At 49.2% G+C, this 24,578-nt stretch overlaps 1 protein-coding gene across 4 annotated transcripts in view; it reads right to left on the bottom strand.

The window, feature by feature from the left end:
* GPSM1 (G protein signaling modulator 1) overlaps positions 1 to 24,578 on the bottom strand; it is an 89,357-nt gene that overhangs the window by 34,981 nt on the left and 29,798 nt on the right. For 3 of the 4 annotated variants that reach the window (XM_054083864.1, XM_054083861.1, XM_054083860.1), the window contains exons 2-9: positions 17,925 to 18,146; positions 17,279 to 17,414; positions 16,849 to 16,991; positions 15,207 to 15,330; positions 13,894 to 14,009; positions 13,502 to 13,657; positions 11,195 to 11,303; positions 8,155 to 8,281 (exon numbers count right to left, since the gene is read on the bottom strand). In XM_054083864.1, the coding sequence (XP_053939839.1) occupies positions 8,155 to 8,281; positions 11,195 to 11,303; positions 13,502 to 13,657; positions 13,894 to 14,009; positions 15,207 to 15,330; positions 16,849 to 16,991; positions 17,279 to 17,414; positions 17,925 to 18,145 (1,132 nt within the window). In that variant the 5' untranslated portion in view covers position 18,146. Of the gene's footprint in view, positions 1 to 8,154; positions 8,282 to 11,194; positions 11,304 to 13,501; positions 13,658 to 13,893; positions 14,010 to 15,206; positions 15,331 to 16,848; positions 16,992 to 17,278; positions 17,415 to 17,924; positions 18,147 to 18,472; positions 18,514 to 24,578 lie in introns of those variants that run through there. The other variant, XM_054083862.1, reaches the window with a different exon arrangement.

The raw sequence follows: 24,578 nt of genomic DNA, 5'->3' as shown, positions 1-24,578 counted from the left end.
ACCCCCTAATCCTTTAGACAGGGAAGGAGTGGGGAATCCTGATAGCTTTCACCTCTTCTGTGTCTAGGAACATAGCTGAATGGGCAAACCAACATTTTCCTCCCTATCAGTTATTTGAAGGGCCAGACAGAATCCAAGAGCAGGTACTACTTACAACAGGAAGGATGGTACACACGAAAATAACGTCAACCCACAGCTAAGGAAGCTGTGGGGATGTTTCCAGTGCATTGTCACATCAGACCTCAGGAATGCTTTGGTCTCACACCAGGCCCTCCTCCATCCTCAGCTCTCCATTGTCAGAACAGGGAGTGAAAAGGACAGGAATGAAACCTCTTCTGCTGGGGAGATTTGGGCTCCAGCGTGTTTGCTCTGATGTGCTGTATTCTTTGGCACACAGACAGCACACAGCTGAGCAAATATCAGCCTTCCAGACAGATCCTGAGCACTACAAAAACCTTCTCCAGAATAACAATTTTGCAGGCTTTTTCTCCATGGCAAAACTCTTCCTTTTTTTTTTTTTTAAAGAAAAAAAAAAAAGCATATACAGTACGCAGTGATAAAGAGAAGTTACTTTTGAATCAAGATGCTCGTCTGCTTGATTTGGCAGAAGATGCTTTGCGTATGTGTCACCCGGGTTTCACATCCTCCAGAATCCAGTCTGACAGCCGAACAACTGGCTGAAAATCACAGCAGCGCTGCACATCGACATGGCACCCAGGAGCTCCTTCACGTCTGGCTGACCCCACTCAGGGTGAGCAGCTAGCGCAGGGGCTTCTTAGATGAAGAAGGGGAATAAGGAGACACTGGACCACACGCCAGAAGAGCTTTCACATTCACATGGAAGAGGTAAGTCTTGGAGCAAAAGTCTTCCTTAGAGATACAAATGGCCCAAGGGAGCTTGTAAAAGTGCATCTTGTAGCCTTACAAACTGTTGTCTTGATGCTGGACACCTTTGATTCCCGTTTTCCCTTACAGGTGCAACGGGCATCAGCTTTTCTCTAAATGAGCAAGGCTGGAGTAAGGGTTATTTGCAAATAAAGGACCAGCAATTCAGGCCAAAGAATGAAGTATTTTGGTGTGTAACTGCAGGATCTAATGCAGACCACCCAATCATGCAACACCCAGCAGTCAAATACAAGCCTTGGAGCTTGTGGGAACCTTGGAGCTGTGTTAGAAGTGACCTTCCATAACCATAACTCCCCCAGGCAAAGGGCTGCTTAATAGATTAACAGTTGTGGGGACAAGATGATTTTCTGGGAGATAAACTGAAGGCAGTGGAGCAGGCTGGGAGGAGACATGTAACCTCCGGGCTAATTCAAGAACAGCCGTGAAAGGCTTGGCAGGACCTTTTGGCAGGCTTTCTTCTAAGAGCAGGATTTTCATGAGTAGAGCCTCATGACCTCCAATCTTCTGTTATCGGCTTGTGTTGAACAAGCAGAGATCAAAAAGAAACAGAGTTCGAACTAGACAGTGACACAGTAATTAACACAGACAACATCTCCAGCAGTCAGACAAGCCCAGCTACGGCAGCTGCGTCCTACAGACAGACTCGGAGAGGGCAAGAGAAGGAGTACCACACATCAGAGCTTTGCAGTGATCAAACACTCACAGCAAAAGCCTCTAAAAAGAAGGACAACGCATTCGATCCCTCCTCCTGGATGCTGTTGTGAATCAGTCACCGGCTTGCAGCAGCCAGGCACTTCCCAGCTACTGGAACATGGACTCTGAATCATGAGCTTTGTCTCTACAGGCTGCCAGGTCTCTTCGCTAAAAGCAGAGGTCTGTTGTCTGAGTGCTTGTCCCTGCCAGGCTAGGGGACAGCCTCGCTGCTGAGCGAAGGAGTACGGTTCCCAAGGTCAGTCAAGAGATAACGGTGACTCATGTGGAGGGTCTGCCCTTGTCTTGCTCAGTGAAGCGCCAAAGCAGCCATGGTCATCCATGAAAAAAAGCCTTTTAGAGACAAAAAGTAATTCTAGCTGGGTAAGAAAGAGAACTCTCTCCTTCTCAGTCCCTTTCTTGCTCTGTGCTGCAAGAAAAAAACAGGAAGCAGAGGCATCTTGTTCCTAACAGCAATACTGTACTGTTAGACAGAAGAGCATCGTAGCCATAGGCATTTCCTACACATTCGCTACCAAAGAAAACTGTGTGGAAGTGTGTTTGGGACCCAGGCAGCACACCAGAGCTGGGACGGCTGCAGGAACCTGGAACAGCAGCCAAAGGGAATGTCAGGCTTCCCAGCTCAGAGCAGGAGTGTGTGTAAGGAGCTGAAAATTTCCAACAAGTTGCTGCTCCCCACAAGAGGTCCCTTGATTTAATGGATGGCTTTGCCAAAAGCCACGTTGTGCCTTCTCTGCCACAGGCTTCAAGAACTGGCCTCTTCCTCATCCTCCTTTCCAGCACTTGCAGTTTCCCCTGGCATCAAGGTAAAACAAGCACAATATCCTCTCCTCTAGTCCTGGAGCATTTTTTTCTGCTGTGAGCTGAGAAGTCTTACTGTATTTTACATTGATGCTAGGAAGGAGGCTCACATAGAGACCAAGATAAGATAGGACATTAAATACTTCTTAATGCTTCAAGAAGAATATTTTAAAACTTCATAAAACCAATACTGGGCAGTCTGAACTGAGTGCTAAATTACTTGGTTTAAATCCAAATGACTCCGAGGTTCATCCTCCCATCAGTGCTGCTGCAATGATTTAACAGCTGTGACAGCAGAGGTTACTCACATTTAGGAAAAACTAATTAAGAAGAAAATGAAGAGGCATCCTTTAGAAGTCCTAAATCTTCACCCAAGAAGCCCCTCATGCAGGCAGCACTCCTGTCCTTCCTGCCCTGCTCCCTGAAGCATCACAGCAAGGCCTACACCACAGACTCGAGTGCTTTTGGACACCTTTCTGCAGGTGCCTTACTGGGAGGCACGTGGTAAATCCTGTGCTACCACTGCTCTGAGCTCAGAAGCTAAAGCTTCACTGAACATCTGTTAGAGCACAATAAAGCAACCTGACCACCTTGCATCCTGCCTTCCATTTGGCCAAAAGCTACTCTGCTTCAGTCAACAACCTCATCCATCAAAACCCTGCGCAAGCAGGTACAATTAACCAGCACGGCCTCGAGCTTTCATTTTCAGAATGAAAAAAGGCTGAACTGCAGCCCATCAGCTCTCGGGAAAAATCAAATAGAGTTGAAGGTACTTAATATGAAGTGATTTCAATTGCTTACTCAGTTTGACTGGTAAGAACCAGGGCAGGTCCTATGCTGAAACCGTTAGCAATGTGACCCCTATACTCATCTGCTGAGCAGAAGGCAAATAGTACCCAGACGCTGAAATCGCAGCCTCAGCGAACAAGGTTGTCCCACTGTCAGAAGGATGCTGGTCTCAGAGGGCAACACGTCTCGGCTGTCACCCAGCGCACTCCTTTGCAAAAGATTGAGCAAACCATGGAAAAGGAACATCCCTGTCCTTGGGCAGCAGCCCAGCCCGAGGCGCAGGCTGGCGCGGGGTAGCAGCACTGCCTCCTTCCTGCTTTGCGTCAATAGAGGGCTGGTCAATCCGGAATATTTCAGCAGCCTTAAACGCCTCTTAGATACTTCAAAGATATTTAAAGCAAGCAAACAAACAAAAACAAACAGGCTGGGAAACATAAAAAGATTTCTTCTATCCTTGTCTAATTGATCCAAGGATTCAAAGATTCCTGTGAAGAAGGCAAGCTCAAAACTGCTCTGAGGATGCAAAGACCCACATTCAAAGCCACGCGGAGCTGATTACTGCTCAGGATGCAGTGCTATTTCATGCCCACTCAGGCTGAGCTGCCCACTTCACCACCTGAAAATACACCTTGAAGCACAGCTGCCTCTCACTCAGGGGTGAGCAGTGCCCAGCACAGAGGTGCCTGAACACGAAACAAGCCAAATAGCTTTGTGTCTCCCCTTTTTCAGCAGAAGATTTGCAGAGCACCCTTGCCTGCCCTCAGAGTGTATTGTGTACAGTCAGGCAGCAATGTCTGTATTGCAAACAGCACAGAAACCATGCAAGGAACCAGCTTACAATGCTCTGAAAGCATCCACATGCCAACGCGTTCTGGAACACCTGCATTCCTCCCCACCTACACCCAGCTGCCAGAAGAGGTGTTGCTCAGTGTCTCCTAACGCTACTGCTGCCATCAGAGACGACAACTGAGGCTGACGTGCTGCCAAGAACAAATGAAAAGCAACTCAGAGACAGTTTTCACTTTGGAGAGGCACTGTGGCTCAGCCAGGGCTGCTCTCTGCCTCTGTCTGGCACTTCCAGCCCTTCGGTGGTGGGCGAGTGCTCCTCTCCTAGCTGGCAGGCTGGCCTAGTTGGTGCCAGCTCCAGAGAGGAGAGCTGACGAGGAGGAATTAAAGAAGGGAACGCTGCAAGGTACCACTCTGTTCGATATATGCCAGAGATCTGAGTTACCCACTGAGAGGCTCAGTCTAGGGATGGCTCAGCTCCGTGCCCCTGATTCTCTCCTACCAAGCACTCCACACAGTTGACTCTATCGAGCAGATGCTGAAACCTCAGCCCAAACCAACCGAACTCGAAGAGGGCAGCCAGAGAGGGTGGCACAGGCAGCCAGTGCTCCCAGCCCACCTCCAGCAGTGGTGCTGAGAGCAGAGCTGGCTGTTGGCACCACAGGACATCTTCAAGCACCAGACACCACTTCTTGTTGTCCAGGGTTGCCTTCACTCCTACAAAACAACTCCCTTACAGGCACAGCAAGTTCCCTTGCCTCTCTTCAAAGGCAAGAGCCTATCAGTGCTCAATTCTTAACTTGCCCCCTTTCACACACTGCAAGACCAGTTTTCAGGGCCGCATTTTTGGGCGTTTGGAAAAACAGATACAACCTCTGTTTATTTGCTTCATGTTTTAGTTACACTCCAGCTTCTTTCCGTTTGTTGCTTTAAGCTCTCCCTGTTTGCATTTCTTGACAAGGTCGCTGCTTTCACAAGACTTTTGCAGTGCTGCCCCACTTCCCTGGCCTCCAGCTTTGCCTTCTGACATCCAATTCCTCTCAGAATATTAATTAAAACCACAAAAAGCTCAGAAGAGGAGCCAAAACAGCAGAGGAAAACATCAGACACTCCTCCCTCAGGCCCATTTGGTGGAGGGCAAAGCCCAAGACTTACTTAGAAGCAAAAGTAACCTGTGAAGGAGGTCACAGTCTGACGGTCTGGCTCAAGGCTTCTCGGCCAACGGTACAGAACTCAAAGCTTGCTATGAAACTTGATTCCACCTGCTTGATGAAATTAATGGGTTTTATAACACTGCTGCCCTATCGGATGATTTTAGCGTCCTTATGAATATGCAGACATCTTATAACCTTAAGCAGGGAAAATTATCTGAAGGGAAAAATAAAAACCTGAAAGCTCTCCTCACCATCAGATTTGCTGACATCAAAAGGCAGGGCTGGCTCAGAAGTCAACTTGAATCTCAACTCTCTCACCTGCTTCCTATTACAGAAACAGATGTTCCTCTTGCTGTAAACTGCTGCTATTAATAATATAAATAATTATGCTTCCCTAATCATTTAATAGGTGCACAGGAGGGTACCAAAGTTCCTGGCAGCCATTAAATACATATCCCTTCTTCTCAAGGGCTCAGAGACACATCGGTGGCCTCTCTTATCCCCTGCTGAAATTCAGAATGAGAGCTGAAGCCAGAACAAAAGCTAAGGACAATCAAGGGAACCAGCCTTCTCTGCACAGGCTGTCCTATACATCCATCCTCTCTCCAAATCAACAGAGACAGCACCTTTCCCACCGGAGGTGCACGTGCAGAAGCACGCACGTTGCTAAGCACTGCAACACTCGCTCCCTTCCTCTGGCAAGCTGCTGCTGCTCAGCCCCAGCCACCAAACGCAGCTGGTTTTTACCTCCCCAGCAGGTTCCTAGGACCTAGCAAGGGGCAGCATCCTCCACATCCCACCAACCAGAGAAGCCCTAGGGAACCTGCCCTAAGCACTGCAGTCCCTCCCACACTGCAATCCTCAGTCATTTGCTGTTTTTTTCTCCAGTGAACATTTTGTCCTTCTGTAAACGACAGCTCCAGCCTTGGGAATGTGAGCAATGGCACCGCAGATTAATGTGGTCACTGCAGCCTCTGACTACAGCCAGGCAGGCTCTCTTCCCACCCCGCAGCGATCACACACACAGAGCCCACCATGGCTCTGGCTCTGTCAGATGAGAGAAAAATCACTACTGGCTCCAGATGTTAACACAGCACAGGCACATCTGGATCACTGGAGGGCAGCGAGCAGCCCACAGGCTGGCTCTGCCTTGTCCTGCCTCACCTTCAGAGTTCATCCCAATGACTGATCAGGCTTGCCACATGCCTTAGGCAAAAATCCCAACTCTTTAGTGCCAGGCACTCTCTCAGCTGCGAGATGGTGAGGTGCCATGGAGGCTGTGAGGCTCTGCCACCACCCACGTGGTGGACACTGCCACATGCCAGGCTCAGCTCCCCCAAGGAAGGGCTCTGCACAGCCCAAGACTCTCCATGACCTGCAAAGTGCACTTTCCTGCCATTAGCAGGACACCAGCTCAATGCCTGACACCAGGCCAGTCCATACTGTGTCACATTCAAGCTCAGATGCAGTGGGGAATGTGTTACGAGAGCAGAGACCCCTTCTTGCTTTATTTTTTTATTATTTCCAGCTAAGAAAAGGCTGTGCACTCCTGGTTATGCAATACAGTCAGACCTGCAGAGCCCCTCTCCCAGGTAAACCAGGCCTGATCCCTTCTGCTGCAGCTCTTCCACACACTGTGCTCATGCATCCAGCCAGACAAGCATCTCAGCACGCAGCACTCATGCCCACGGGGTCCTTGGCGCTGCCCTCCTGCACTGCCCGGCCTGAGGGACCCAGCACCCCATCACTTGTTTGCTCCACACCTCACTGTCCCAGGAGCAGCAGCAACACCAAGGTTCATTCCCATTCCCCTTTCAGAGCAAAATAAATTGCCTAGAAAGTAAGCCCCTAACAAGGTGCTGGGAATGAAGAGAAGGCACTCGCTGATGTGTTTCCCAGGTGTTACAAAGATGGACCTGAGGCACAGAAGGATCCCGTGTGGTCCACATGGCTTTTGAGGAAACAGCTCAGCTCCTGATGGGGCACAGGAGGACTCGCTGGCTCCCTTGCCCATGGCTTGACTTCTCAGGAAAAGATTTAGCACCAACACAGCAGGCTACACCTTCAAGATCAATACAGAGAGCAAACACGCAGCCAGCCCTTCTCCCTCCCAGGACACTGTGCCTCAGTCCCAGCACCATCTTCTCTGTGCCAGTTCTACCAACGGGAAAGGGAACGCACCACCTGAGAAAACGCATCTGCACTAACAAGGTCATATTTAATCAGCCAGCACCTCCCGGGATGCAGTTTCATCTGTGTGAATTAATAAGTCTGTGCACAGCAACAGAGCAACTAGCTGGAAGCGCCGTGTGCCAGGCACCCCCAAACGCCTGCAGCGGGCAGCTCCAGGATGGGCAGACGGTCCCCAAGCTGGGGACATGGCAGGCTGACAGCGCAAGAGCTCTGCTGTGCCCTCCTCCTCCCTGGAGAGCAGAGGCAGATCACCCAGGGCCAAGTGTGGCGAGTAAAGCCCTTCTATCTGCTGTGACCCAATCTTGCCACATCTTTGTTTCCAAGTTGGGCATCACTGCAGGCGTTGCAGGGGGGGAGACAGCACCCAGCACGCGGATGCTCACAGCCTGGCTTCAAGTTTCTGCTGCAGGCTCATTCCTTGGGTGCTAATCAGAATGAGAGCAGCCAAAAATCCTTGCCAGTCAATGTCTGAAAGCTTGCTCTATCAGTCAAAATCAGTCAAAAGGGCCCTGCGGAGCTTTAAAAGAGACAAAAGCTGGTTTGCTGCTTGGCACAGGAATTTCATTCCCAATGCAGATTAATTCCATTAACTCATTCTGTGCTCTCTTTGGGGTGGATCCTTGCCTGCTTTTGCAGCTTATGGAAAGCACAGAGCAAACATATTGCAGTTTCCTTGCTGCTAGAGGCATTTGATAGCCTCACTGCACTCTGGCATTCATATTTCTTTGAATGTTGCCCACTTGCAAACACTTCCCCCTCCTCATGCACATCTTTTACAAAGCCCTGCAGTGCCAGCAAAAGCCCAGAAACTCACCTTGTGCTTCATAGCCAGAGCAGTGGTGAGCCAAGCCCACGTCCTCGTCCCCAGGGCCCAAGCCGAGGGCTGACTTGAGCTGGGCCATGTTCACCTGTGCTGTCAGCTCCCCGTTCCGGTCTCCGATCTGCAGGGTGAAAACCAACAGGGCAGCTGGTTAAAAGGCAACACACTTTAAGCAAACAGCCCCAAAGGCTTTGCCAGTCCCATAACAAAGCAAACGCACATCCAGTCAGAAGAAAGCTCAGAGACACCACCATAAACCACGCAGCCCAGCTTTCGACAGCAAAGTAACTCTCCAAAACTATTCCTCTGGGGCAATTTGGGAGAGGGTCCATGCATGCTGTGTTGTGTGCATCACAAAACACAATGCCATGGAGTTTGGTACAACGAACTGAGGGGTCACAGCTTGCCCACTGCGACAGAGGTAAACGTGTACACCTGGTTTGTCCTGTAGCCGCATACAGCTTGGCAGAGCGCCCTGGAGCTCTCAGCCCCCTTCCTCAAGCATTTCCATAGTTCCTGAGCACCAGCCAGCCCCATTACTATAAGCCATGTGGGCAGCGTCACACACGGGGCTTGGATGCTCTGAAAGCCCTTCCCTCCTGGCTCAGGCCCATACAGCTTTGAGCTGTTCCTAGTCATCTACCCAAACAAGACTCAAAATCCAAATTTTTCCAAATTTCCGTCTCTTCCTGGGCTGAGGAAGCTGATATTACATAGTCAGGAAGAGATCTTTCCATGGGCTTCTGCTCCTTAAAATGGAGAGTTGTAAGACACACTGATGGGTCTTTCTGAAAAGTTTAATGAAACAAGAAAATCACTGTGCTGCATATCACTAGCAAACACAGAGGTCGCTCAGAAACAGTCTGTAATCTTCAGAGGAATAGCAGCCTCCGTTACAGAGGAAGACCTTGGCTGTTCCCTTGGAGAGGTCTGACTCCCTATTAAATGCCTCACAACAGCTCTTTTGTGGTCCTTCGAGATAGACTGCAGCACGAGCCATCCTAGAACAAAACCATAAATCCCCACATTATTTATGACAAAGCCCCAAGCACCAGTAAAGGCAGGCAGATCAAACAGCTTATCATCGGGCATAAATCCCCTGCCAATTACAAGAGATTTGCTATTGACATCATCTCCAGAGAAATTACGATGTCCTGGTTAGGTCTTGCAAGTCCTTGACGCTCAGTTAAATGCTCCTCCGACTTTCACTTGTTCCAGATAGTCTCCAAGGCCCCATTAACACGTTGGCAGGACAACGATCCGAGGCAGGATCTGCCACACATACCACAGCAGAGCCCTGCTTTCTGCCCTCAGCTCCGATGCCTCAGTTTCCCAACAGCCCCCCTGCCACACACAGAGATGGGAAAGGTGCTGCAGAGCAGTGCCTCAGAGCTGGGACAGCTTCCAAGGTTTTTAGGTTCACTCCAGCTGTTGAAGAAGAAATTTTCCAGTAACCTCTGCTCACCCCGCAGCCGCTTCCAACGTGCTCACCCTGAGCAGGTTTCATCTGGATTCAAATGTCACCATCAGATTTATGTCAGGGTAGAAGGGGGAGAGGGTGATGAGAAATGAGCTAAACGCAGTGTGCAAAGGTTTAACCGCTCTAGTTTTTTCCTGGACAAACTGCTGGTGCTTGTCACAACCCCACAAGCAGTTCACTCAGTTCCCAAGGCTAAAATAAAACATTAGCTTTCAAACAGAATTGCTAGCTGCTAGATGTTAATGCAGGCTCTCCTCACAAACGGGCAGGCTCTGCACTGCTCCATAATTAATGATGTGGGGGAGTTTATTAGCCACCTGCCATGAGTAACTGCTGACACGTCCTGTAATCACAGCCATCACCCCAAAATGACAACACCACTGTGAACCCCTACTCCAATGGGCTTCCCCTCCACCCTAGATGTCACCAGGACCACTGACTGCTCCCATCCCCACCACACATCGCCAAGGTGACATCTGTCTCCGAGTAGCCAGCCCCATGCTCCAGCAGTCCTAGCAGACCAAAGCTGGAAAACCTATTTTGTCCTAAAATGTACAGAGCCAAAGAACATCTTTTCTTCCCCATGTCTGCTAAGTATAATTAAATACAAAATTAGGCTGGTATGTCAGCCCTATCCCAAGATTTAGCCAACCTACCAGAGAGGCAGGAGAACACACAAAGCACTTACATATGATGATTTCAATTAGTACTTCACTGGGGCAACTTCTTCATCTGGGGACACTAAAGAGGCCATGGCTGATTTCCTCACAGCACACTGGAAAGAGCTTTCTGTACTTCTGACCCACCTAAAAATACCCTATATTCTTACAGCAGGAAAGTTGCAGCTGTGAAAACCAGTGGAGCTTCACAATGAAGCCCCAAATGGTGTGGCAGTGGTACAGGGTTAGCTTCAGGCTGTGCTCGGCCAGCGTCAGCAATCGATGTATTACGGCAATGCTAGAGTTCATCACCTCTCAGCTGGGACCCCGTGTCAGCTTCACTAAGAGGAAATAACTTGTCACATGTACGCACTGTGGCAGTGCCATACATAGCAGGCTTAGAGCACCCAGCCACCAGGTAGAAGCTGGCCTTGTTTTCTCCAGGTACTCAACTTGCCAGCAAATTTGGTCAGATCACAGCTAGAATCAAAAGGCCCATCTCAATCAGCCCTCTGCTCAGGAAACAGCGGTGTCTTATCAACAGACTGGACATCCAGAGGTATCAGAGTTCCTTCACAGCAGTTGGGTGCAAAACACCTTGCCCAGCAGACAAGGCAGTCCCCAGGTCCTTTCTCAGCCAGGAAGATCGTTTAAGAGCAATGGACAGCAAATGTACTCGCCGTAATTAAGGGGAAAGCTGGGAGCCTCCCGTAAAACCAATATTTTCCAGCAAAGCTCTGCAGTTCCTAAAGACACCATTGAAAGAGCACATTGACAAGGACTTTCCAGAGCAGTCATAGCAAGAGAAGAGCTACACGAACACAATCTATTGGCATAAAGTCTTCCTCCCAACAGGAACAGCTGATTGCCTCTAATCTGAACCAGCTTCTCTTACCTCTTGGGAGATTTCAAGATGTTTCCTTGCAAAGTGCAAGGCTTGCTCATGGCTCCCCAGGGAGATATAGGCATTTCCAAGACTCCAGCAGGCTCTTCCTTCTCCCACCCTGCAAAACAGGAAACTGTCAACCACAGAAATGCTGGGCAGAACCCAGTAGCACAGCAGCCCTTTCAGGGCCTCCTTCTCCAGAGCACAGCCAGCCAGGCCTCCTAGCTAGGTTTACACCTATAAAAGTGTTCTGCAAAGGAGAACTAAATGCACATAAATAAATAAATGTACATCTCAAATTCTTCTTATGCTGAGGTCAGCAAGATCAGGGAACGTGCCTCAGAAGTGGTCCTGCACCCACAGTAGAATAAAGCTGAGCAGCTCAGCAAGGGCCTACAATGATGCGGCATCATTTGTGAGCCTGAGGGCAGAAGCCAGAGCTCCTGACCAGCTTCCACCTCGCACAGCAAAGATTCTTCTCCAGAGATGCACAATGGATCAAGAGGACATGTAACATCCAATCTTTTAGTTCAACAATAGCCCAGAGCTAAACTAGCAAGAGCGCAGGCCATGAAGATGATCCGAGGGCTGCAGCACCTCCCATGCAAGGACAGGCTGAGAGAGTTGGGGTTGTTCAGCCTGGAGAAGAGAAGGCTGCAGGGAGACCTTAGAGCAGCATCCAGCGCTGAAAGGGGCTCTTGATCGGGCAGTGCAGGGATAGGACAAGGGGGACCAATTATAAGCTGAAAGAGGGGAGATTAAGAGGAAATCTTAGGAAGAAATGTTTTCTTGTGAGGGTGTCGAGGCCGTGGCCCAGGTTGCCCAGAGAAGCTGTGGCTGCTCCCCATCTCTGGAGGTGTTCAAGGCCAGGTTAAAAAAGGCTTTGAGCCCCTGATCCAGTGGGAGGTGCCCCTGCTCATGGCAGGCAGTGGAACTGGATGGGTTCTAAAGGTCCCTTCCAACCCAAACCATTCCATGATTCTATGTCAAGGAAAGAATATTGCAGGCATGCAACGTTCTGCTGAACACCAGCACCACATCGCCCAGGATGCACACACAAACAAACTACGTGCAACAGCCAAGCAAACATCAACTCATTTCCACAAGGCCTCCAGGACAATGCTTCTTGTTTTCAGCAGCCAGAGAAAGCAGGTGAGTGTGAAACCTGCCCTGGGCACCCCTCACCCCCAGCCTCCAAGTGCAGTCAGTCCTCGCCAGACGCTCAGGCGTCTTCGGAGCCAGCTTCAGCGCCCGTTTGCACGAGCAGGCAGAGACCTACTGCTCATCAGAGCCTGCTCAGCTCCGCAACCAAGCAGATGTGGGGGGTGATGGGATAAAAAAAGCACATGGGGGCGCAGGGGGAGGTTCAGCGTGACTGCAACTCCCTTTTCAGAGGTTTGGGCGGGTTGATCAGCATTTAAACACTTTTCTTGTCACCCTGTTCAATACCTTCTGCTCATAGGGTGTGTTCCCAGAAATGCAGGAGCCCACAGGCCTGCACCCCCACAGCATGATTCACCCCTGGGTGGGATTATAACTTCTCTGAGCAGATACTGCCTGGACAGCACCACAGCGCTCCCATGTTAATGCCTCTGCTCCATCTAGTGGAGGAGAGCTTCCCAAGAGCCAGCAGCAGCAGCACTCAACAAGGTGGTTGCAAAGCCACGTCAGCTGCAAGAAGGCACCAGGACCACAGAGAGTGCATCCAGGACAAAGGAATAAACCTCTCAAAGAATATATAAATACAATCTCCACATTCTCTATGTAACCTCATGCGTTTCTACAGGGAAGTTGCCAGCATCACCTCAGAACAACAGGACGAAGCACCACGTATGTATGTTTCTACACATAGTTTCTACGGAAGATATAATTTTGTGAACTCGAGGAACCTTTAGAGGGGCCCTTCTGGGCTAACACAGCCGTAGTCACATTGCAAAGCACTGAATACGGTGCATTTTCTTGAAGTACCTCTTATCAGAGATCTCACTCAGCCCACACAGACCTGGCTTTAATGACAAACTTCAGGTTTGAATGACATGATAAAGATGTCAATCATGTTATATTTTTGACAGGCGACTGGACTAAAGCCTGGCTTCAGAGACATAGAATCATGGAAGGGTTTGGGTTGGAAAGAACCTTAAAGATCATCCATTTCCTATTTCTAAAAGATGCATCTCTAAGTTATATTTCTAAACACTTTCAAGAACACATCACCACTGCTTAGCCTCAGCAGTAGAGAACAATAAATCAAGAGGGAAGGGTCAATGTGCTGAACCCACAGGAGCAGAAACACCACCTCCTGAGGCAGTCCCTTACCTGTCTCCCAGCTCCTGTGCTATGACCAGGTGTTTTAGATGGTACTCGATCGCTCTTTCATAGTCTTGAAGCAGCGTGTATGTGTTCCCAAGACTGTAGCAAGCCTGGGCTTCTACTGCTTGGTCTTTGAGTTGTCTGGAGAGCTGGAGCGTTTTCCTGCATGGAACAGGTGGAAATAAAGAGACCTGGTCACTGTATGGCACCTCCGCAAGGCAAGAGAAAAGCATGCACTGCATTGAAGACCATGCCTGTACCCACCGCAGGCTGTCAGGTGGCTGTACTGCTTGCCACTGCTGAGCACCACACATGCAATTGGCCTCCAGGTCCCTAGTCACATCCCAGGATTTCCAGGAAACGCCTGCCCTGAGACTGCCTTAGCCCCTGCCACTTACTTGTAGTACTCAGCAGAGATGTCAAACCTCCCAAGGAAGATGTGCGCATTGCCCAGGTTGCTGTACGCTCTCCGCTCGGCTGCCTTGTCCCCAAACTCCTTAGCAATAGCAAGGCGCTGCAGCAGACACAGATTAGTGAGTACAGGCTGGTCATCGCCAGGGTTGTGTTAAACAGCAGCTTTCCTGTTTTTTGGGGTTTTTTTAACTTCTTGGTTTGCAAAACTCCCACCCAGCAAGGTAGTGATGCACAGAGCTGGAGGCAGCAGGAAGTCTTTCTCCTCTTTTGCAACTTGGGATCACAAAGGGCCTTTGCAAAAGTGGGAATAATGCTGCAGCCTCCTCTAACTCCTACTCCAGCCTGGTCAGTATGTGTCTCTAGCTAATACGCAAAAGGAAGTTATGCACACAATTCAATAGCAGAATAAAGAGGTGAAGGGAGAGCTGTGGGTCAGGCTGTGAAAGGATGTGGTTGATCAGCAGGCTAATGTGGAGGAACAAGGCTGTCAACTTGCGTGATGCTACAGCACAGAAACACGCACGGGTGTGCACTCCATCTCACATTGTCTGCACTGCAGCTGCTCCCCAGACCTCTGTCTGCCCTTACCTATACCTCAGTCCTCCCTCTCCAATCACACACCCCCGGCTGCCCACGCTTCCCTCTGCCCTCTACTTGCAGCATCTACTCCTGGTCCCAAATACTGCAGTTTTCCTGGTCCTTCTCCCACAGCACTGCTGGCTGCTGTTCTCCAGCATTTTAGAAATCACAAGAGCTGTGACAGAACTGACTTCCCAAGGTGCTGAGCACCTTCCACCAAGGAAGCTGATTATAATCTGAACTAAAGCTGAACTGCATTTGAACTGGGGCAGTAACCGTGTCACCTCACCCCCCTGTAAAGCTTTAGAGAAAGCTATTATGTTCTACAAGAAACATTTATTCCTGATCAACAGCTCTTTCAGCAGCTTAATTAAATTCATGGCTTGCATTTATTATGACCTAGACAGATACAAATTAAGAGCCGAAAAGCCTTGCTAGGCCCAGCTGCAATTTGTCCTTAGAGATCTCCTCTAGTTTCCAAGCCAACAGCACCCTTCCCTCAAACCACTCATCAGGTGGTGTTGGCGATTGGAGCACGATGTTGCTCAGCCTGAGTTACTACAACAAGGTCAGACCCTGGAGTACACACAGGAGCGAGAAAAACAGATGAAGGCAAACATCTCCTTGTGCTTTCTGGGCTGTGGCGAGAAGAAAGGCTGCTCCCCAAGAGTCAGACTCAGCTCCTGACCCCAGGAAGAAGGCACAGCAGGCTTCCTACCTCCTTGTGGAAGGCTATAGCTTCATTGAAGTTGCCAAGTAAGTATTGGGTGTTGCCGAGGTTGCCATAAGCACGGCCCTGGGCAGCTCTGTCCCCCAGCTCCTTCACTAGGGACAGGTTCCTCCTGAAAGAAATCAGACCAGAACGTCCGGTGAGAGACAGCCAACGCTCTCTGCAGGAGACACAAAGAGACCTGTGCGGTAAAGAAAGGAGAGCTAACCTTGGATGAGGCATTTCCCCATCCCAGCTGCCTGCCCTGTGCATCCCTTGGCAGGTGAAAGCCTGGTGATCTGAGCTAGCTGCAGCTCTTGCGAGCTTGTGCAGACCCAGTGGCGCAAGTCCCTTCAGTCCCTCGACCTCAGGCAACCTGCAGCTGCGTACAGGAACTGCTCACACACTGGTGGTCTGGTAGGTTCCCGGGTTAAATCAGAAATGGTCACCTCAGCATACAGGGGACAGCCAGGAGCACAGGAGGACAGAGATTACGTACAGTAGGATGGAGACAAACTTGGGGTGAAGGGCAAGATCCACATCCCATGGCAGGGCTGATGGAGCTTCCCAGCATTTCTTTACCTTATTTTTCCCCCCTTTAGACATACAGAACACATAGGGAAGTGCAGAGCTCCCAGATGGCACAAATTTACCTGCTGGCTATGCTACGTGTACCACTCCTTGGAAAAAGGATGATGAGTTATATATTGGCATGGTCACATCCTCAGATGTGAGAAGACAGATATAAGATCTTTTGCTTTCTTCACTTAAAAAGGCTTCTTAAAACAATCTGCATTATTGAAGCAAAACTCTGAAGTATGAGGAGAAAAGCAATAGCCCGAAAGTCTGGTAACGACCTTCCTGTGTGGGACATTAGAGTGATCCCTGAAACTCTCAAGTAAAGGGAGGGATGCTACAAGCAAGAGAAACTACAGGTTCACGAGGACAACCAGGACTTCAAGTGAAAGCCTCTTCCCGTAGGTGAGGGAGCCCCTGTTCGCAGCCTCAGCAATGGAGACACGCAGGGATCCTTCTCATTCGGGCCAGCAGAGAGCAGCAAGGGATACAGGAGCAAACAGTTTAGCTTCCAATTATAGCTCTGAGGAGGAGCAGACTATTGAACTTAATTGCATGATCGTACTTCAAACTACACTGAGTTTTACCAAGGCAATGTCAGGATGAATTTTAGCTCTAATTCTATAAAAGCTTGCAGTCCCTCTCTCACCTTCCTCGAGATTAATTTGCCATCATAACTTGGCGTCTCAGGGGAACATTCCGAATTCGTTACAGTAGCAAAATCTTATTCACCAGCCTGATTTTTCAACAATGCTGAACCCACAGTCTCATTCTTTGCAACAAACATCTTCCAGAGCTCCCACATCCTCAGTAGCCCAGGAAACAATTCCCCCTCATGAGAAAGGCTTCCACCAGGACTTGGTAAATTGTCATCTTGCACCCTACGCATCTATCATGAGCCGAACAGTTGTCAGAGCTCAGCTAAGCTGCAGACCCTCAACTTCGCCAGCAGAACAGGAACACCACAAACAGATTAAAATCCGAGCGGGATGAGTAAAAGGTGTTTTAGCAATCACCGAGCCTGACCAGCCCTGAGCCCTGCAGGAGGAAGGGTTGGTCAAGCTTGAATACTTACTCATAATATTCTGAAGCTTTCTGTAGCGTCTCCTTGACTTCTTGAGACAGGTAGCCTGGGTCTTGGGCCATGTTCCAAGATAAGTGCTTTCCCTTTGCATGGTAAACATTTCCTATATTATAGAGGGCTCTGGCTTCACCTACCTAAAGGGAGAAAGAAGAGGGAGCAGCAAGGTATTACACTGCACATCCCAATATGGACCTTTTCACTGCTGGGCAGAGATGGCCAAAGCCAGGAGGGCCCACATTTTCCTTTCCAATCTTGATGGTCAGGGCAGCTGTTACTGTCAGCAGCAAGAGACCTGCGATGCAGTTAGAAGGGAGAGTTTTACACTCTACCTCCTTCCAAAGCCCACCTTCACCATAATCACATAGACTGAGTTGCAAACGGATTATTTTTAATTTCCTGTTGGATGCCACAAACCAATTACCTTGTCTCCCTGCTCCTGAGAGATATCCAGGTGCCTCTGGCAACAAACAACAGCTTCATCAAACTGCCCAAGTATTTTCAATGTATTCCCAAGGTTGCCACTTGCCTTGGCTTCTCCGATGCGGTCCCCAATGGTTCTACAAGATGACAGGAAGAACAACAGGTGTTAAGAAGCTCACACAGGCTTTTATTCACCAACTGCTGGAGGCAGAATTGAATCTGCAGTAAGCACTGCACGGTACATACCCCACACCTAGCAGTTCCCAGCACGCACACCTGACTCGAGAGCTTCACAGAAGCTCTCTCAATTTTGAAGACACATTCTTAGGTTTTCCTGTCTTAGGTGAGCTGCTCTAATGTCTTCAGGTGTACTTACAACAAGTACCTGGTGATGGGAGAATAGGACACTGCCCTGCTCTTGCTCCAAGCTCCCCCTCACATCTCAATCCCTCTCTCTGCTCTGAAGATGGCTGGCCCATTCTTTTTGCCTCCCAAGTTCTCCACAGGACAGTCAGCCCATGCCTCAGGATGTTTATTTCTGGGACAGATTCCCTCAGGGCGTAGGGTTCAGACCTCATAGAACTCGCCTTCGCTCAAGCCCTGACGCGCAGCATCCGATTAGGATGAAGCACTGCTGACATGCTTACCTGGCCAGGGTAAGGTCATGTTTATGGTACTCCAGGGCCTTGGAGTACTCCTTTAAGTAGAAATAGGCATTGCCTAGCTGACTGTAGATGGCACTGAGAGTCTTCAGGTCCTCTGTCCCCACCTGCACCGCTGCTTCGAAGAAGGCTGCCCCAGCTTTGAAGTCCCCAGCCTTGCACAAGCGCTCTCCTTCCAGGGCCAGTTCCAAGCAGGATGCCTCCATTCTGCCAAAAGCAAGACCATCATTTCTAGAGGAGTTAGACCGCACTGCATCCATCCTGCGATGTCACGGTTAAAATGTTCACTTCATCGTATACCTTTAATTACCCACAGCACCAGAAAAATACTACAAACATCCCGAACCTGGAGGGAGCCGCTCTCCAAGCAGCAGCTGCCTCTCTGCCTTCTGCCCCAAGCCCAAGGCACCAGCCCTATGTCAGACACTGTTTGGGCAATAACCCCTTGGGGACACGCAGCTGGCACGCCTCATCAGTGCAGTCACCAGCTTCCAGTGGACACGGTGGGTATTGAGCCCCTCTGAGAAACCAACCTGCTACGTATGAGACACTGAAGCATTCAGATCTACAGATAACATCTCCAAGTGGCCAAAGGCAGTTCCTCCTCTGGTTCCTGGTGGGAATCTCAACAAGAAACTCGGGGTCCTTGACTCTCAAGGCACACTCACATCGACAAAATAACATGGCATCTGTTCCTCTTTCAGGCGATGCACAGCGCAGAAGCCACAAACTGCTCATGCCTGCACCACTCTCCCCAGGGTAACGGAGAGGGTAGCCAAATTGGAACACGTTTATATTGAATACCAGAGAAAACACTGGACTGTGCAGAATTTCTTGGCTGAGCAGCTTCCAGTGTTTGGTGTCTGCTTTTCATTAGCTCTCCTGCTGTCATTTTTTTTTCCACAGGCGCTGTGCACATTGGCCTCCCTGGCATTTCTCAACACCTTTGGCAGTGGTGCACGTCGAGCTGTCAGCGTGAGTACTTTGCGAGCCAGCAGAGAGGACTGAAGCCAGCAACACCGCTTCAAGAAACGCGCTCCTCTGAGGGCTCCACCAAGTCTTCTCCAAATTACAGTTGTCACTGTTGGACCATGTGTATCCAAAGTTCTCAGAAGGGACAGAGCACACATTTGAAGGCTTACATTTGGAAGTGCCTTGCCTGCTGCAAAGCTAGCCCCTTCACGAGGCAGATGGACACGGCACATTCCTGCTCCTCTATTCCTGCTCCTCTTGGATCTTTTTGGCTTTTTTCTTTCCTGCTTAATGCTTAATGTATTTTTAAAAGTCAAAACCATTTAGGTCAAAGGTGGACATCTCCTCAGAAACAACATAGCCCATTTGTCCAGAGCCAGAAAAGCAAGGGTCTGACAAAAGATAACAAACATCCAGAGGTGGTTTCTGTTCTGTTCTCAGCCAAAGAACATTTGTGGGAAGCATGAGTCTGGTACCCAGCCTAAGAGAACAACTTTCTCAGCATCACTACAATAGCAGAAGCCCAACTAACATCTCCTGCAGTAGTTTCCCACTGAGCTATAGATGCTTCCCCCAAAGCCACTCTTGTGATGAGCCAAGACCAAGCCCTTGCAACCAGGGTCTCTGCAGCCCAAGGCTGAGGTCTGCTGGCCAAGGCAGGGCACTCTGCGCCGCCCTGGCTTCTCTCCCCAAGGACACCACCCGCCACCGGACACCCCGACTTCAGGCCAGAGTTACTCCTGCCCAAGCTTGCATGCAGCACTCACCTCCCCTGCCGCAAAGGGAGGTACGCATACAAAATACCAAACCCGACACATTTTTTCTTCAAACAGGCAGCATGGTGTTTTCTCAGCTGCCAGGAAACAAAGCCAGGTCCTCTATGAGCAGCGCATAAACTCTAAAATCCAATGCTATTTGCCTGGCAGCCCCCCTGCTGAGTTTGATCTGTGTGGCTCCAAACTCCCAACATCTGGCAGCCCAACAGCATCCTCCAAAGCAGAACAACCCACAAGGGCTGCACAAACAAAAATACTGGTGGTAGAGGTGGGTTCAGACTCTCCCTCCAAACACATCTATGGCTTCTCTCTCACTGTTCATTTGTCCCCAAAACCACTCGGTAATTAGAGGGAGAACAGGATTGTGAAGCAGCTCATTTGAGCTCCCAACTCAAACTTCCACAAAAATATTTCATTTCAAGCTCACTACAACGCCCACATTTGACTTGCTATTTCACTTGCACCAGAAGGCTGCTTGCAGAGTCAATGCGGCATCAGTCCCTCCCTCAACTTCTGTTAGATAGGTGAAATACAAATATTAAGACTATTAATCCTAAATATCTACTGATCCTTTTGCTAGACCACATGAAAATTAGTAAGAATAAGGTTCTGCTATAGAATGTTGAATTAGAGGGACCTGTTTGGGGATCATAAGTTTTCATCAGTCCCAAAGCACATCTGTGGTTTGTAGATTACTAGAGAGGTAATCTAGTGTCATCATCAGTCTCTACGATACACCCCGAACAGCTGAAAGAAGGCTTGGGACTGAAGAAGGACAAGGAACACCTTACTCTCAAAATCAGTAAGATTAAATTCAGGCAGCTTCGCAGAGCTGAATCTTGAGAGGACTTGAAATGCAGGAATGAGTCACTATAACAGGAATTATTGGTGGATTCCAGTTAGAAGACAGCAGAGACAGAAGCCAATTTCAATATCATTTCAGATCAAATTTCAACACAAACAAAATTCTTCCCAGCATCCAGGTTCTCTTAAGAAACTGAGTTACATAAACAGTCTAAAAACTGAGCTGGAGGCCAATTTCCTTAATTCATGGCATTGCAGTCAAGCTCAGATCAAAGTTGTTGTGTGATTTGAAAAGCTTGAAGTGAGGATTCCCATCCCCACAACACAAAAAATACTAACAGCAACAAAATCTAACTACACACTGCAGGGGTGGCAACTTGCTCAGGCCAATTTGCCAGTGGAAACATAACCAAAAGTGAGATTTGTGCCTCGGGGTCTGCATTCTGATACACACACAGACACACTCACTCTTCGGGTACTTTCCCGGTGTTCCCATAGTAACTATTGAGGCACGATGCAGTGACATGACCTTCCAGTGCACACAGCCTTTAATTAAAATCTGTTTGTCCTCGAACAGCCTGCTTTGCCGAGTATCTGACTTATCGAATTAACATCACCACTCAGTTTGGGACCGAAGCAAACAAGGGGAAGGGAGAGGAGGCTTTTTCTCCACGTCGTACTCTGCCAAGCCCCTGCTGCCATGTAAAAGGGACAAGAGCCAAGGACAGCAATTACTAGCAGAAACTCAAACCACTTCTATAACCCACCTGTCTTTCCCACACCCCCAGGGCTCCACAGCCAGAGCTAATTCTGAGAAGTCACTTTGCATGCAGGTCAGTCACCACAAGCTTAAAAACACTCATAGACACAATGCCAAGGGCAAAGGAGCCAACTAAAGGTCAATGAACAAACTCAAGCACACTAAAACACTACAAGCACAACAGCTTCCAAAGGCCACAGCTCAACTGTCCACAGGACCAGAAGGGTGATTAAGGCAGAAGACAGAAGCCCGCTGTTCAAGTGAGCCAACACGAACCACCTTGACAGACTGGCAAAGGAAAGGGAAAACTGAACAACGACAGACTCACATTACACTGTAATGTGTGTGTAGTTCCTCCCACAGCACACGTCTGTGGCCTCCCCTACTACTTCTTCTGCACATTACACATTTTCTGAACATAAACCCAGAGCTCCAAGGCCACCAGCAGAAGGAAGCGGCGGGGCTCAGGTCTACTTGGAATGATTTTGCAGACAAGCCTCTCCGTTACATTCACTGGTAGGACCTCGGGTTTTGAAGATGCTGATGACATCTTCACATCCATAAAACATGCACTGCTCTCCAGTCTTCACTCCAGCTGCCTGGGACACATTATCGGTAAGATGCTGGAACCTTGAACTTTGTTTATATGGGACACTTCCTTTTCTCTCCATATGCTGCCCTTGAAATGCAAGGGGAAAGGAACATTGCCTTTGTTTCCAGGGTCCCAGAGAAAGCAATGCCCTCTTTCCTCTAAGAAATATATCCTTCTTCCACTGTTAGTTTCAGGTACCAGATAGGCGAGTTCACAGCTGAAATATAGAAACAAGCATGTGTCTTGGTTCACTCATGTATTTTCAGCACTGACCGAAGAAGAAAAAGGGCCCTGGAAGAGTCCATGAGACGGCCAGAGTCGAAGGCAAGCCTCCCTTCTTTCTGAACTGGTCTCTTCCCTAAAAACTTTGCCTCTGTGGTCATATCAGCTACTCTTATTGGTGCCTCTTTACTCCAAAACCAGAAGGAGAGGTGTGTAACAGCAGAAGTCCTTGTCAGGCGGGCGAGCTCAGGGTTCCTCCAAAAGAGGGTCATCTTTGGGGAGGAGCACATATTGGTCTGACAAGCTCTGAAGAGACCTCATTCGTCTCCCACCCACGAAGTGTTGCAAGTTCCAGAAATGATCTGAGCAGTTCTCAGACTGTGGAAAAGCAGAAGGCAGATCCCACAGAGCACATCTCTGCCCATTCAAATGGGCTCTAAGACATCTCTGTCTGAGAAGACACAGCCTTCTCCACTCTGCCCCTCAGGTATTTAAGTTCTCCTCTGCTGACACACAGGCAATGTGCCTAGGCCTGTACCACCTCAGCAAGCACCTACTATTCACATCTTTAATACCAGAAAAGAAGATTCAGTTCCTCCCGAGCCAGCAAATTCCTGCTGATAAGCTGAAGGTCCAGGGCTTGGCCATATGGTGTGGTTCAGAAGAGACACTGCAGAGCTGCTTTTCCTACTTCCACAGCTAAGATGCTAGAGCTTGTTAATACGATTCCCCCGCTGCTCCGCCTTTCAGCTGTCAGCATGGTATGTCCTTGCCTATGGGTTTGAACAAAGGCACTAGGAGATGGGAATGCCCACTTGGCATGGACTCCCTTCATAAGTCTTACCCTAAATCAGTGCAAACCACTCACAGAGATCTGCATCTTCCTCCAGACAGGCAGGATTCCTAACTATCGGCAGGAGCCACATTCCAGACTCCAGGCCCACCACAAGCTGCCAGGAAGGTCCAAAAGCCTTCAGGGACGATCAAGTCTGAAAAAAACCCAAGACTACACCATGTATAGCACTGAATGGATGGAGACTACAGACCATGTCGAGCCTGGCCAGGTAAGAATCAAGTTTTGAAGACATCAGTTGTAATCTAAAAACTGGAACAGTGCTGTTCTGTACAGCAAACAGTTCCAGCAACAGTTCCCAGCTGGAGCTCTAAGCAAGTCCCACAGCTCCTCCACACGCTGAGTTACATACACCTCTAAAGCAGCAATGAAGATGGCTGATGGAGCGCTTTGAGATCCTCTGGCAAAGTGTACTTCAAAGGGGCAATATAGATGTTTAAGAAACAACCGAGAGAAAATCCTTAAAAGCAGTAAGAAGCCAAATATAAGCCCAATGTTTGGCCACAGATGCATTAGGCAATCTGCACAGTGTTCTGCCAGAGGAAGGAGTGAGTGGCATACTGCTGGCAGATCACTCAGCATCCATCAATGTGACAGCTACAACTTCAAACCCAGGAAGCGATGCTGCTTCCGACACTCCCGTGAGGCAGAAATGGTCACCTTCCACTGTGTGGTGACAAGGATAAGGAATTCCCTTCCCAATCCAACACATGGCAGAGCCATGCTCCCTCCACCTTCACTTCTTCTTTAAAGGATAACTGATCTGAAGGCAGGAGCTGAGGAGAACAGGCAGAGCAGATATTGCCTTTAACAACAAGGCTTCCCAGGGTCATCCATCACTGTCAGACAGCAGCTAATGATGATCTGCATCACAGATCGCCTTTTGGCTGCCTCGCCTTAAGAGTGAAAATATGCCTTTAAAAAAGGTGCACAGGCAAAGTGAAAGGACTCTTGTGCATCAAATGTTCTCAAGCAATCCAGAGAAGGCAGTGAGGGTCCTGGGAGCGCTGGAGGTGCCAAGAATGCTGCCAAGTAAGAAACGAAGCAAACAGCACAAGGTGTTATCAGTGCCATTACCAACAATCACCATGACTGCTCTCAAAACAGCACTATAATTAGGACTCGGGTGATGACAGGTCCCCAGAGGGGAAGTCCTACTCAGAATGTGTGTTCATAAGCACAGAGCTACAGTCAGACCTGCCAACACCCTACTCACCCCCAAATCTTTACACTCCACTTGCCAAATAGTCCAAGAAATAACACTGCATGGACAGCATCGCACTTGTCCTCCCCCTGCTAGGCTAGAAAACGTCACCGCACGCTGCCTTTAGCCAAGAGCTACTCTGCAGGATCATAGGCTGCGCACTGATCTCAAGTTCAGCGCTGCTGCAGCTCCTGCAGCCCAGAAGATGCAGCCACAGAAGCCAAAGCAGGGCACAGTGACATCCGACCTCTCAGGTCTGCATCTCAGACCCTTGTCTGGGCAGGCAGGCAGAAAAAGAGGAGACCCCACAGTGTCTAGCAATTAAATTAGTCTTACTCCAATCCTCCCTTTCATGCATTCAGCAATGCCTTCCTCACAGCACTTGTCCTGCTGACAACCACCCCACCAAGCTACAAAGAAAACAGTCATGTCACACAACAGAGCTAGGAGACCATT

This window comes from Cuculus canorus, chromosome 19 (genome assembly GCF_017976375.1).
Source record: "Cuculus canorus isolate bCucCan1 chromosome 19, bCucCan1.pri, whole genome shotgun sequence".
In the NCBI taxonomy this organism is placed as follows: Eukaryota; Metazoa; Chordata; class Aves; order Cuculiformes; family Cuculidae; genus Cuculus; species Cuculus canorus.
This window is presented reverse-complemented; position numbering and strand designations above follow the sequence as displayed.